The sequence below is a fragment of the Oncorhynchus mykiss genome, chromosome 23 (genome assembly GCF_013265735.2).
Source record: "Oncorhynchus mykiss isolate Arlee chromosome 23, USDA_OmykA_1.1, whole genome shotgun sequence".
In the NCBI taxonomy this organism is placed as follows: Eukaryota; Metazoa; Chordata; class Actinopteri; order Salmoniformes; family Salmonidae; genus Oncorhynchus; species Oncorhynchus mykiss.
Window position 1 is genome coordinate 60826974 of NC_048587.1, and position 15414 is coordinate 60842387.

General features: G+C 45.9%; 1 protein-coding gene across 3 annotated transcripts in view; it reads left to right on the plus strand.

Moving 5' to 3' along the window:
- The window catches only part of LOC110516668 (lysosomal cobalamin transport escort protein LMBD1), a 261287-nt gene that overhangs the window by 180908 nt on the left and 64965 nt on the right, over positions 1 to 15414 (plus strand). For 2 of the 3 annotated variants that reach the window (XM_036960939.1, XM_036960941.1), the window contains 2 exons: positions 1206 to 1370; positions 4524 to 4590. In XM_036960939.1, the coding sequence (XP_036816834.1) occupies positions 1206 to 1370; positions 4524 to 4590 (232 nt within the window). The remainder of the gene's footprint in view (positions 1 to 1205; positions 1371 to 4523; positions 4591 to 15414) is intronic. The other variant, XM_036960940.1, reaches the window with a different exon arrangement.

The window sequence follows — 15414 nt, forward strand, 5'->3', positions numbered from 1 at the left end:
CACCTAACTGACAACAGACGTAATCACCTAACTGACAGCAGACGTAATCACCTAACTGACGGCAGACGTAATCACCTAACTGACAGCAGACATAATCACCTAACTGACGACAGACGTAATCACCTAACTGACAGCAGAGGTAATCACCTAACTGACAGCAGAGGTAATCACCTAACTGACAGCAGACATAATCACCTAACTGACAACAGAGGTAATCACCTAACTGACTGCAGACGTAATCACCTAACTGACAACAGACGTAATCACCTAACTGACAACAGACGTAATCACCTAACTGACAACAGACGTAATCACCTAACTGACGACAGACGTAATCACCTAACTGACGACAGACGTAATCACCTAACTGACAACAGACGTAATCACCTAACTGACGACAGAGGTAATCACCTAACTGACGACAGAGGTAATCACCTAACTGACAACAGAGGTAATCACCTAACTGACAGCAGACGCAATCACCTAACTGGTGACAGACGTAATCACCTAACTGATGACAGACATTATCACCTAACTGACGACAGACATAATAACCTAACTGACAGCAGACGTAATCACCTAACTGACAACAGAGGTAATCACCTAACTGACTGCAGACGTAATCACCTAACTGACTGCAGACGTAATCACCTAACTGACAACAGACGTAATCACCTAACTGACAACAGACGTAATCACCTAACTGACGACAGACGTAATCACCTAACTGACAGCAGACGTAATCACCTAACTGACAACAGAGGTAATCACCTAACTGACTGCAGACGTAATCACCTAACTGACAACAGACGTAATCACCTAACTGACAACAGACGTAATCACCTAAGTGATGGCAGACGTAATCACCTAACTGACGACAGACGTAATCACCTAACTGACAACAGACGTAATCATGAACTGAACTGTGTTGTCTGACAGCAGACATACTAATCTAACTGAACTGTGTTGTCTGACATCAGACATACTAATCTAACTGAACTGTGTTGTCTGACAGCAGACATACTAATCTAACTGAACTGTGTTGTCTGACAGCAGACATACTAATCTAACTGAACTGTGTTGTCTGACAGCAGACATACTAATCTAACTGAACTGTGTTGTCTGACAGCAGACATACTAATCTAACTGAACTGTGTTGTCTGACAGCAGACATACTAATCTAACTGAACTGTGTTGTCTGACAGCTGTACAAGATCAGACCCAAGAGAACCCGTCCCCAGGCCCTCCTCTTCCTCTGCATGATTCTACTGCTGATTGTCCTTCACACCAGCTTCATGATCTACAGCCTGGCCCCGCAGTACGTCATGTACGGGAGCCAGAACTACCTGCTGCAGGTGACCCCAGGCTGGGTGTGTGGGGGAGGGCTGGGTGTGTCTGGGGATGGGGTATGTGTGTGTGTGTGTGTCTGGGCGGTCTGGGGTGGGGTGGAGGGGGTGGGGGTGTGTCTGGGGGGGTCAATCAATCAATCAAATGTATTTATAAAGACCTTCTTACATCAGCTGATGTCACAAAGTGCTGTACAAAAACCCAGCCTAAAATCCCAAACAGCAAGCAATGCAGGTGTAGAAGCACGGTGGCTAGGAAAAATTCCCTAGAAAGCCCAGAACCTAGGAAGAAACCTAGAGAGGAACCAGGCTAAGGGGGTGGTCAGTCCTCTTTTGGCTGTGCCGGGTGGAGATTATAACAGAACATGGCCAAGATGTTCAAATGTTCATAGATGACCAGCAGGGTTAAATAATAACAATCACAATGGTTGTCGAGGGTGCAATAGGTCAGCACCTCAGGAGTAAATGTCAGTTGGCTTTTCATAGCCGATCATTCAGAGTATCTCTACCGCTCCTGCTGTCTCTATAGAGTTGAAAACAGCAGGTCTGGGACATGTAGCACTTCCGGTGAACAGGTCATAGCCACAGGCAGAACAGTTGAATCTGGAGCAGCAGCACGACCAGGTGGACTTGGGACAGCAAGGAGTCATCATGCCAGGTAGTCCTGAGGCATGGTCCTAGGGCTCAGGTCCTCCGAGACAGTGAAAGAAAGAGAGAAAAAGAAAGAGAGAATTAGAGAGAGCATACTTAAATTCACACAGGACACCAGTTAAGACAGGAGAAATACTCCAGATATAACAGACTGACCCTAGCCCCCCGACACAAACTACGGCAGAGTAAATATTGGAGGCTGAGGCAGTAGGGGTTGGGAGACACTGTGGCCCCGTCCGACGATACCCCCGGACAGGGCCAAACAGGCAGGATATAACCCCACCCACTTTGCCAAAGCACAGCCCCCACACCAATAGAGGAATATCTTCAACCACCAACTTACCATCCTGAGACAAGGCCGAGTATAGTCCACAAAGATCTCCGCCACGGCACAACCCAAGGGGGTGGAGGGCGCCAACCCGGACAGGAAGATCACGTCCGTGACTCAACCCACTCAAGTGACGCACCCCTGCTAGGGACGGCATGGAAGAGCACCAGTAAGCAAGTGACTCACCCCTGCTAGGGACGGCATGGAAGAGCACCAGTAAGCCAGTGACTTAATAGGGTTAGAGGCAGAGAATCCCAGTGGAAAGAGGGGAACCGGCCAGGCGGAGGCAGCAAGGGCGGTTCGTTGCTCCAGTGCCTTTCCGTTCACCTTCACACTCCTGGTCCAGACTACACTCAATCATAGGACCTACTGAAGAGATGAGTCTTCAATAAAGACTTAAAGGTTGAGACCAAGTCTGCGTCTCTCACATGGGTAGGCAGACCATTCCACAAAAATGTTGCTCAATAAGAGAAAGCCCTGCCTCCAGCTGTTTGCTTAAAAATTCTAGGGACAGTAAGGAGGCCTGCGTCTTGTGACCATAGGGTACATGTAGGTATGTACTGCAGGACCAATTCAGGAAGATAAGTAGGAGCAAGCCCATGTAATTCTTTGTAGGTTAGCAGTAAAACCTTGAAATCAGCCCTTGCCTTAACAGGAAGCCAGTGTAGGGAGGCTAGCACTGGAGTAATATGTTCAAATTTTTTGGTTTTAGTCAGGATTCTAGCAGCCGTGTTTAGCACTAACTGAAGTTTATTTAGTGCTTTATCCAGGTAGCCGGAAAGTAGAGCCGGAAAGTAGAGCATTGCAGTAGTTTAACCTAGAAGTGACAAAAGCATGGATTAACTTTTCTGCATCATTTTTGGACAGAAAGTTTCTGATTTTTACAATGTTCCGCAGATGGAAAAAAGCTGTCCTTGAAATGGTCTTGATATGTTCTTCAAAAGGTTGAGAGTGTCTGGGGGGGAGGGGTCATATCTTGTGTAAAAAAGCAAGTCATTAATAATGTTAGAACTCTAAGCAAAGATATTTTAATGAGTGCAAATCCACATCACAAACACACACCAATACTGGTCACCCCTATACCCAGCCTCATTCATCATCTCTCTCTCTGTCCTTAATACCATTGTCTCCTCCTGATCCATTGGAACAGGGAACCAGGGGATTTATAACTTAAACCCTGCTATAACATTCTTCCATTTGGGTTTCACTGTCAATTTGGGTGGATTATATCTAACAAACTGAAGGAGTGAGGAGTGAGGGTTCCATCCTCCTGAATCCTCGTGAAGGAGTGAGGGTTCCATCCTCCTGATGGAGTGAGGGTTTCATCCTCCTGACTCTTCCTGAAGGAGAGTGGGTTCCATCCTCCTGACTCCTCCTAAATGAGTGAGGGTTCCATCCTCCTGAATCCTCCTAAAGGAGTGAGGGTTACATCCTCCTGAACCCTCCTAAAGGAGTGAGGGTTCCATCCTCCTGAATCCTCCTAAAGAAGTGAGGGTTCCATCCTCCTGAATCTTCTAAAAGGAGTGAGAGTTCCATCCTCCTGAATCCTCCTAAAGGTGTGAGGGTTCCATCCTCCTGAATCCTCCTAAAGGAGTGAGGGTTCCATCCTCCTGAATCCTCCTGAAGGAGTGAGGTTTACATCCTCCCGAATCCTCCTGAAGGAGTGAAGGTTCCATCCTCCTGAATCCTCCTAAAGGCTTTGGTTCATGATTGGTTGAAGGATAAACATGTGCTTTTAAATGTAAATGGCAGCATAACAAAATATGATAACGAACAGTTATTATATTAGCTACATTAGTTGCATTAGTGCATTAGCTGCCTTAGCCTCATTAGCTACATTAACTATATTAGTGCATTAACTACATTAGCTGCCTTAGCCTCATTAGCTACATTAGCCTCATTAGCCACATTAGCTACATTAGCTGCCTTAGCCTCATTAGCTACATTAGCTGTATTAGGCTCATTAGCCACATTAGCCTCATTAGCTACCTTAGCTGCCTTAGCTACACACCTTGGTGGAATACAATGATGACCATACATGTTTATTTTCTGGATTGCAGTTGAGTTGAATGGAAAACTGTGTACGCTTATTTAGTTTAAGTGCACATCCTTCATATTATAGCAAACAAACAGTACTGGATACTTTGTTTGCTATGGAGAAGAGAAACATGCCTCTTTTTGTGTGTGTGTTTGATCAGAGCCCGATGCCACCAGAGAATAATACCACTTGGACTACCAAGACCTGTGATGCCGACGCACCTCAAGGTAAGACTGCCAGCTACACACACACACACACACACACACACACACACACACGAAGACTATCTCTAGCAGTACAGCAAGATGCTATATTTTTTCCATACGTAGAGACCTACCAGTCCATCAGAGGAAAGAAGACTCGGGATAAAGAAGGAAGCGTGTAAAATATAACGAACACATTAGAATATATGATCAATGTTTAATATCTCACAAAAGGGCTACATCCCAAATGGCACCCTATTCCCTATTTAGTGCACTACTTTCTACCATGGGCCTTGGTCAAAAGTATTGCACTAAATAAGGACTGGGGTGGCATTTTGGACACAGTCAAAGAGATGGTGGTGTAGAGGCGAGTTATCCTCATGCCCAACAGTGGTACACAAGACCTTCTTTGGTATCATTCATTATTCAACCAGGATGAATTAATGTCAAGGACAAGCATTTACTGATGGATTACATGGCCTCCTAGCCTCCTCAACAGTTACTACGGTGAAGTCAGCCATGCAGACACAAACGGGAATATGCATCATTCCCATTCCAGCGAGCTGGATCACATGCATTTATTCATCCTGCCTAATGCTCGAGGCAGAGCGGGCCTGTCTTAGAAAGTGTATGTTTCCCAAATGGCACCCTATTCCTTATGTAGTGCACTACATTAGACAGAGAGCCTTATCAAAAGTAGTGCACTATATAGGGCAGGGGTATTCAACTCTTACCCTACGAGGTCCGGAGCCTGCAGGGTTTTCTGTTCTACCTGATAATGAATTGCACCCACCTGGTGTCCCAGGTCTAAATCAGTCCCTGTGTTTTCCACGTTTGGGAGGAAGTGCTGAGGGACGAAGGTGGCTCAGAGGGAGAGATGTGGGGATACAGTACTTCAGAGAAGTTGGAGTTGTAAGGTGACTCAGAGGGAGAGATGTGGGGATACAGTACTTCAGAGAAGTTGGAGTTGTAAGGTGGCTCAGAGGGAGAGATGTGGGGATACAGTACTTCAGAGAAGTTGGAGTTGTAAGGTGGCTCAGAGGGAGAGATGTGGGGGGATACAGTACTTCAGAGAAGTTGGAGTTGTAAGGTGGCTCAGAGGGAGAGATGTGGGGATACAGTACTTCAGAGAAGTTGGAGTTGTAAGGTGGCTCAGAGGGAGAGATGTGGGGATACAGTACTTCAGAGAAGTTGGAGTTGTAAGGTGGCTCAGAGGGAGAGATGTGGGGATACAGTACTTCAGAGAAGTTGGAGTTGTAAGGTGACTCAGAGGGAGAGATGTGGGGATACAGTACTTCAGAGAAGTTGGAGTTGTAAGGTGGCTCAGAGGGAGAGATGTGGGGATACAGTACTTCAGAGAAGTTGGAGTTGTAAGGTGACTCAGAGGGAGAGATGTGGGGATACAGTACTTCAGAGAAGTTGGAGTTGTAAGGTGGCTCAGAGGTAGAGATGTGGGGATACAGTACTTCAGAGAAGTTGGAGTTGTAAGGTGGCTCAGAGGGAGATATTTGGGGATACAGTACTTCAGAGAAGTTGGAGTTGTAAGGTGGCTCAAAGGGAGAGATGTGGGGATACAGTACTTCAGAGAAGTTGGAGTTGTAAGGTGGCTCAGAGGGAGATATGTGGGGATACAGTACTTCAGAGAAGTTGGAGTTGTAATGTCTACCGCTGCCAGACGCCTCTTCACTCAAAATCCAAAATGCGTGTATAGACCATATCACTGTATTTGTGTATCAGCAGTTGACTGTTTTTAGTCCAGACAAAATAAACCCCCATCAGAGAGGCTGAAAGGAAAGAAGCTCTGAGCTGGTGCAGGTGGCTCACAGGGTGAGAGGTTGGATACAGTGGTCTAGTGGAGTTGGTCGTGGCTATCTTTAACCCACACTGGGTGGTTGCACCAACTGAAATTCTAATGATTTTAGATTAGAGCTAATGTAGATTTTGTAAAATCAACCACTAACAAACATACCGGTCGGCTGTTGTTTTTGTTCTTTTGCGACCTCTGAAATATTAGCTTGTGCATAATGAAAACAAGTCATTAGAATGTTAAAAGTCAAAGTCCAAAAGTAAACGAGTAATTAACTACAAAGTGTGTGTGTTTGTGTGATTGAGGTCAATCTAGTGTATCACATGACAGAGTAATTAGCTAATATAATAGCGACCAGACTTATAGTGCCTTCAGGAAGTGTTCACTCCCCTTGACTTTTCCCACATTTTGTTGTTACAGCCTGAATTTAAAATTTAGAGTTTGTGTCTTTGGCCTGCACACAATACTCCATAATGTCAAACAAGAATTATGTTTTTTTGACATTTCTACAAATGAAAAGCTGAAATCAAAGTCAAGTCAAGAATGGGGCGGCAGGGTAGCCTAGTGGTTAGAGCATTGGACTAGTAACCGAAAGGTTTCATGTTCAAATCCCCGAGCTGACATGGTACAAATCTGTCATTCTGCCCCTGAACAGGCAGTTAACCCACTGTTCCTAGGCCGTCATTGAAAATAAGAATTTGTTCTTAACTTCACTAGTTAAATAAAGGTAAAAGAAGGATTCAATCCCTTTGTTCTGGCAAACCTGATGGATCAACATATGTTAAGGAGTGAAGATGTGCTTCGCGTGTCGCATAATACACCCAGTCACTACAAAGATACAGACGTCCTTCCTAACTCGGTTGCCTGAGAGGAAGGAAACTGCTCAGGTATTTCACCATGAGGCCAATGGTGACTTTAGAACAGTTACTGAGTTTAATGGAGAAACCTGAGGATGGATCAACAACATTGTAGTTACTCCACAATACTAACCTAAATGACAGAGTGAAAAGAAAGAAGCCTGTACAGATTAAAAATATTCCAACTCATGCTTCCTGTTTGCAAAAAAAGTCAAATAAAACAGCAAAAGAATGTGGCATTTTCTCAAGCATGGTGGTGACTGCATCAGGTTATGGAATATTTTAGTCCTAGAAGAAAACCTTGTTCAGTCTGCTTTCCACCAGACACTGGAAGACAAATTAACCTTTCAGCTGGACAACAACCTGAAACACAAGGCCAAATATACATTGGAGTTGCTTACCAAGACAACGTTGAGTAGCCTAGTTACAGTTTTGACTTAAATCGGCTTGAAAATCTATGGCAAGACTTGAAAATGGCTCTCCAGCAATGATCAGCAACCAACTTAACAGAGCTTGAAGAATTGTAAAAATAAAAATGTGCAAATATTGCACAATCCAGGTGTGCAAAGCTCTTAGTCTCACAGCTGTAATCTCTCCCAGAAAGACTCGCTGCTGTAATCACAGCCAATGGTGATACTAACATGTATTGACTCATGTCTGTATTTCATTTTCAATAAATGTGTAAACATTTCTAAAAACATGTTTTCACTTTGTTCATGATGGGCTATTATGTATAAAATATATACTGTATATTTAATCCATTTTCAATTCAGGCAGTAACACAACAAAATGTTTAAGTCAAGGGGGTGTGAATACTTCCCAATGGTGTTCCATTACAGATATGTATTGTATTCTGAGTACGTATTCATATCGCTACATTACAGATTCGTCTATGATTTTCTCAAACAACAGACCTTTTACATAATCATGTAATTCCTTCATTTGACAGAAGGTTTGCCGTTTTGGAATGTCACAGATTCACAGAAGGCCTATAGAAAGCTTTCATAGGGAGCGAGGAATGTAATGCTTGGATGACTTGGGTTGTCCTTTTGGCCCAAGACATCCAGAGGAGTGCACTCATATATGTAGCTCTGGAATTATAATTCAACTGAGCTGGGAATATGTAGCTAGTGTCATAATGTATTGAAGACAGTTCTTCTCTCAGTGAACCAATGAGAGAGAGACAACCAAGCTTTCATAATGTATTGAAGACAGTTATTCTCTCAGTGAACCAACGAGAGAGAGAGACAACCAAGCTTTCATAATGTATTAAAGACAGTTCTTCTCTCAGTGAACCAACGAGAGAGAGAGACAACCAAGCTTTCATAATGTATGGAAGACAGTTCTTCTCTCAGTGAACCAACGAGAGAGAGAGACAACCAAGCTTTCATAATGTATTGAAGACAGTTCTTCTCTCAGTGAACCAACGAGAGAGAGAGACAACCAAGCTTTCATAATGTATTGAAGACAGTTCTTCTCTCAGTGAACCAACGAGAGAGAGAGACAACCAAGCTTTCATAATGTATTGAAGACAGTTCTTCTCTCAGTGAACCAACGAGAGAGAGAGGCAACCAAGCTTTCATAATGTATTGAAGACAGTTCTTCTCTCAGTGAACCAACGAGAGAGAGAGAGACAACCAAGCTTTCATAATGTATTGAAGACAGTTCTTCTCTCAGTGAACCAACGAGAGAGAGAGAGACAACCAAGCTTTCATAATGTATTGAAGACAGTTCTTCTCTCAGTGAACCAACGAGAGAGAGAGAGACAACCAAGCTTTCATAATGTATTGAAGACAGTTCTTCTCTCAGCACAAGGAACAGTTGCCATGATTTAAGTGAAGGCTACATAAAGGAGTTGATCAGTCTAATCGGTTGAAGTTTCCTGTTTATTTCAACCACTTCAGCACCGTTGCCAACAAATGAAAGGCATCTCTGTTTTACACACCCTCTCGTCAGGATACAGATCGTATATTACATGTCTGAATGTTTGGATGAGTGAGAGAGAGAGATTGATTATCTTAAGTATTGGCCGCAGAGGCAGCACAGAACATGCATCCCTTTTGTTAGTGAGGAATATAGCATTTGAATCTTGGACCCAGTTTGACTTGTTAGTGAATACAGTATCATGTGACTCTTGGACCCAGTTTGGGCTTCCTGTCTGTCACAATGAAGCATCAATCTGCTGCACAGAAGCTGCTCTGCGGGGTTACCACAAATCAATCCTTCTCCAGTCGACTTCACAGTTTAAACCGACGCTATTTTTCACCCTCCGCTTGCCAGATATCACAGCCTCACAATCTGTTTGTGTGGGTTTGGCCTTTCCCATCTGTGGTCACACTCTGTAACCATCCCTCCCTCGCCGCCCACCAGCAGTATCTGGATAAAGCTTCTCTCACACACACGCACGTACTGTACTTTACTGTACTGTACTGTAGCAGCAGCTGGTTCCACATCAGGTTATGTACTGTAGCAGCTACTGACTCTACATCAGGTTATGTACTGTAGCAGCAGCTTGTTCCACATCAGGTTATGTACTGTAGCAGCTACTGACGCTACATCAGGTTATGTAATGTAGCAGCAGCTGGCTCCACATCAGGTTATGTACTGTAGCAGCTACTGACTCCACATCAGGTTATGTACTGTAGCAGCTACTGACTCCACATCAGGTTATGTACTGTAGCAGCTACTGACTCCACATCAGGTTATGTACTGTAGCAGCTACTGACTCCACATCAGGTTATGTACTGTAGCAGCTACTGACTCTACATCAGGTTATGTACTGTAGCAGCAGCTGGCTCCACATCAGGTTATGTACTGTAGCAGCTACTGACTCTACATCAGGTTATGTACTGTAGCAGCTACTGACTCCACATCAGGTTATGTACTGTAGCAGCTACTGACTCCACATCAGGTTATGTACTGTAGCAGCTACTGACTCCACATCAGGTTATGTACTGTAGCAGCTACTGACTCTACATCAGGTTATGTACTGTAGCAGCTACTGACTCCACATCAGGTTATGTACTGTAGCAGCTACTGACTCCACATCAGGTTATGTACTGTAGCAGCTACTGACTCCACATCAGGTTATGTACTGTAGCAGCTACTGGTTCCACATCAGGTTATGTACTGTAGCAGCTACTGACTCCACATCAGGTTATGTACTGTAGCAGCTACTGACTCCACATCAGGTTATGTACTGTAGCAGCTACTGACTCCACATCAGGTTATGTACTGTAGCAGCTACTGGTTCCACATCAGGTTATGTACTGTAGCAGCTACTGACTCCACATCAGGTTATGTACTGTAGCAGCTACTGGCTCCACATCACGTTATGTACTGTAGCAGCTACTGGCTCCACATCAGGTTATGTACTGTAGCAGCTACTGACTCCACATCAGGTTATGTACTGTAGCAGCTACTGACTCCACATCAGGTTATGTACTGTAGCAGCTACTGACTCCACATCAGGTTATGTACTGTAGCAGCTACTGACTCCACATCAGGTTATGTACTGTAGCAGCTACTGACTCCACATCAGGTTGTGTACTGTAGCAGCTACTGACTCCACATCAGGTTGTGTACTGTAGCAGCTACTGACTCCACATCAGGTTATGTACTGTAGCAGCTACTGGCTCCACATCACGTTATGTACTGTAGCAGCTACTGGCTCCACATCAGGTTATGTACTGTAACAGCTACTGACTCCACATCAGGTTATGTACTGTAGCAGCTACTGACTCCACATCAGGTTATGTACTGTAGCAGCTACTGACTCCACATCAGGTTATGTACTGTAGCAGCTACTGACTCCACATCAGGTTATGTACTGTAGCAGCTACTGACTCCACATCAGGTTGTGTACTGTAGCAGCTACTGACTCCACATCAGGTTATGTACTGTAGCAGCTACTGACTCCACATCAGGTTATGTACTGTAGCAGCTACTGACTCCACATCAGGTTGTGTACTGTAGCAGCTACTGGCTCCACATCAGGTTATGTACTGTAGTGCTTCTAACACTATGGGAGATGTTAGTGCCTCACTAGGAAGCTATAGACATTGGCGCTACTGAAAGCTAGCAAACTGTTGTGTTTATGCATTCAATGTATGTATTTTATGATAATCTTGCACTCCGGCAAAGACGAACACTTTACAGGGGGAGCAGTATTTGTGGCTATATTGAGACATGTTTGCGTGATGTTCTAGAAACATTTCATAGCGTTTTCACAGTCCAGTAAGCTGTTGAATGACACCTTGGTTGAGACCGGATGTGGGTCCTCAGACATGTTATTTGAGCAACACCCGGTAGCGTTTGCACAGTATATTAAACTGTGGGATGACAACTTGCTCTGTCCTGGATGGGGATTTGTGAGGAGGATGTGTGTGAGGACATGTGTGGGATGCTGCGGTATGAGGCTGTGTGTGTGTTTGTATGTGTGAGGTGCTACGGTATAAATCCTTTTTGACTACCTCCAGCTAAATTGGTTGCAGAGAGCAAACACTATAAGCCCTGGATGTTGACCAACCCAGTGGAGATGCACAGGGCAGACAGAGGAGATGATTCTCAGGGTTCAGCTCTTAGAAATGGCATAGCTCTTAGCGAAGAAGCATTTGAAAATACCCATTTTAAAATATAGCCAATAACATTTTAACGGAACATGTCCATTCCAACTTGGCTTATGTAACATTTTCAGCTACTTAGGAGGGAATGTGTAGCCTCTAAGTGCATCAGAGCATGATACTTGAAATACAGCTTACTGTTTGAAGCACGTTATTAACCCAAAAGGACTAGCAAATGCATTGAAATAATGTGTAAAGCCCACTACACTGGAAAGTGTTTTAGCAGGAGAAATAGTGAGGTGTGGATTGAGGGGACAGTGGAAGCCAGTGGCTGAGGGGACAGTGGAAGCCAGTGGCTGAGGGGGACAGTGGAAGCCAGTGGCTGAGGGGACAGTGGCTGAGGGGGACAGTGAAAGCTAGTGGCTGAGGGGACAGTGGAAGCCAGTGGCTGAGGGGACAGTGGAAGCCAGTGGCTGAGGGGCCAGTGGAAGCCAGTGGCTGAGGGGCCAGTGGAAGCCAGTGGCTGAGGGGACAGTGGAAGCCAGTGGCTGAGGGGACAGTGGCTGAGGGGGACAGTGGAAGCCAGTGGCTGAGGGGACAGTGGAAGCCAGTGACTGAGGGGACAGTGGAAGCCAGTGGCTGAGGGGACAGTGGCTGAGGGGGACAGTGAAAGCTAGTGGCTGAGGGGACAGTGGAAGCCAGTGGCTGAGGGGACAGTGGAAGCCAGTGGCTGAGGGGACAGTGAAAGCCAGTGGCTGGGGGGACAGTGGAAGCCAGTGGCTGAGGGGACAGTGGAAGCCAGTGGCTGAGGGGACAGTGGAAGCCAGTGGCTGAGGGGACAGTGAAAGCCAGTGGCTGAGGGGACAGTGGAAGCCAGTGGCTGAGGGGACAGTGAAAGCCGGTGGCTGAGGGGACAGTGAAAGCCAGTGGCTGAAGGGACAGTGGCTGAGGGGGACAGTGGAAGCCAGTGGCTGAGGGGGACAGTGGAAGCCAGTGGCTGAGGGGGGTAGTGAAAGCCAGTGGCTGAGTTGAGGGGGGTAGTGAAAGCCAGTGGCTGAGGGGACAGTGGAAGCCAGTGGCTGAGGGGACAGTGGAAGACAGTGGCTGAGGGGCCAGTGGAAGCCAGTGGCTGAGGGGCCAGTGGAAGCCAGTGGCTGAGGGGCCAGTGGAAGCCAGTGGCTGAGGGGCCAGTGGAAGCCAGTGGCTGAGGGGCCAGTGGAAGCCAGTGGCTGAGGGGCCAGTGGAAGCCAGTGGCTGAGGGGCCAGTGGAAGCCAGTGGCTGAGGGGGACAGTGGAAGCCAGTGGCTGAGGGGCCAGTGGAAGCCAGTGGCTGAGGGGGACAGTGAAAGCCAGTGGCTGAGGGGACAGTGGAAGCCAGTGGCTGAGGGGACAGTGGAAGCCGGTGGCTGAGGGGATAGCCAGGTCTTTGAGGTCAGCATGCTGAGGGTGTGCACTGGCATCCTTCAACCACTGTATCTTTCCACCACACGACCTAGGCAGCACAGGAACATCCTCATGGTAGATCAGAACAGTAATGATGTACTCTTTATGAACACACCCATGATGCACCACAAAGATACAACCCATATTACTGTATGATCAGAACGTGAGGGCTCATGACCTTTAGATGTTCAGAATTACACACCTGTTTGGAAAGTGAATGGAAAGGCGTACCCAAAAGAAGAGGATATGGAGCCCCTAGTTGTATTTCTCCTGTTATCCCCAGAGCCATACAATTCTGTCTATAGAAGCAGTATACATGCATGTATATTTATGGCTGTGGTTATCCCTGCCTGCCTTCCCTGTATGCCCAAGTCCATTTCCCACTAGCTGTTCACCAGGGAGCATATCCAATGTCAAGTTATTGAGACACTGCCAGGCTTTTATACAACGGAACATGTACCGACTCCTCCGACCAGCCTATATGCTTTCAACACTAGCGAGCCAAGTGCAGCCGTACTGTGCTGGCCTGATTATGCATCCACCGTAGTGGTTTGAACCGTGGTGGAAAGGACAATGTGAAACAGTAAGAGCCAGCACAGTATGGTTTGGGTTGGCGCTGTAGTGTGAAAAGGGTATGACAGTACCAGCCTGGGCCTCTTTTGGCCGTCTCGCATAACAGCCGTTAGCACAACGGACTAGGAAGTGTCCAGCTGAGACAACACATGGGACTGGGAGGGACCGTCACTGCCCACCAGAAACGGACATGATGTTGCCACACTTCAAAGAGTAGGCCAGAGTCTGGTTGCGATTGGAATGGGGAGAGATTTGAACACACCCCCTCTCCCTGTCAGTACCAACCCTTTGCTCTGTAGAGTGTAGTGTTGGGGCACAGATCAATCCAAGCCTTTAAGAGCGTCAATGTGTCTTTTCCGTGAGGGTGGCGGTGTCTTTTTGGTTGTGAGACAGAGGAAGGGAGGGTTTAAATCACAACTTCATGTTGTCTCTTCCATGAACATGCATTTCCTTTGTGAGATCAATAGGTCTCCTTGGCAAAGTGATACAGGGGCAAGATGTCATCTAGAATTCAGTTTCCACATCCACTATTTTGTTTTAGATGTGTCCATGTCAATTCTTTCATTATCAATTCATTAGGTTCTACTCATCTCTTTTGAACACCATGATCGAACAACAATGAATGTTTGCTACTTCTCTCTCTCTTGAAAGCCGTATCCTCAGACCTGGGGACCAGCCACACTCCTATCAGGACCTGTTACCTTCTGAACTGACAGAGAAGAGGAACTTTCATCACACTTGGAGAAGTTCATTTGAATCATGTTTAGTTACAGAGGAACCCGGTCAGCGAAGAAGAATGATTCTCTCTCTCGCTCTCTGTTTCGCTTTATTCAATTCAAAGGGCTTTATTGGGAAACATGTTTACATTGCCAAAGCAAGTGAAATAGATAATAAACAAAAGTGAAATAAGCAATCAGTAAGGAACAGTAAACATGGCTCTCTCCAGTCTTACAGTAATGGATAATATTATCATGTATCTCGGTCGCCACAGCGAGACACGAGCCCTACAGCCTATGCTTCTGCAAGATCAAGTGGGTTACCATGGCTACCACTCAGCAAGTTTTCCATGGTGGAACAGGGGATGTTTCAATACGTTCAGCTCCAAATCAAAATGACTGAGACATGAAATGCTTTCTGCTCTCTTCTCCCTTAGTGAGATTGGGGTTGACTGACTGTTGTACCTGAGATTCCTACATGGTTCTGATGACTCAGTGTGTTAGTTAGAGCACGAGGCTTATCTAGCAACACCAGGGTTAGAGCACGGGGCTTAGATAGCAACACCAGGGTTAGAGCACGGGGCTTAGATAGCAACACCAGGGTTAGAGCATGGGGCTTAGATAGCAACACCAGGGTTAGAGCATGGTGCTAAACTAGCAACACCAGGGTTAGAGCATGGTGCTTAGCTAGCAACACCAGGGTTAGAGCATGAGGCTTAGCTAGCAACACCAAGGTTAGAGCATGGTGCTAAGCTAGCAACACCAGGATTAGAGCATGGTGCTAAACTAGCAACACCAGGGTTAGAGCATGGTGCTAAACTAGCAACACCAGGGTTAGAGCATGGTGCTAAGCTAGCAACACCAAGGTTAGATCATGGGGCTTAACTAGC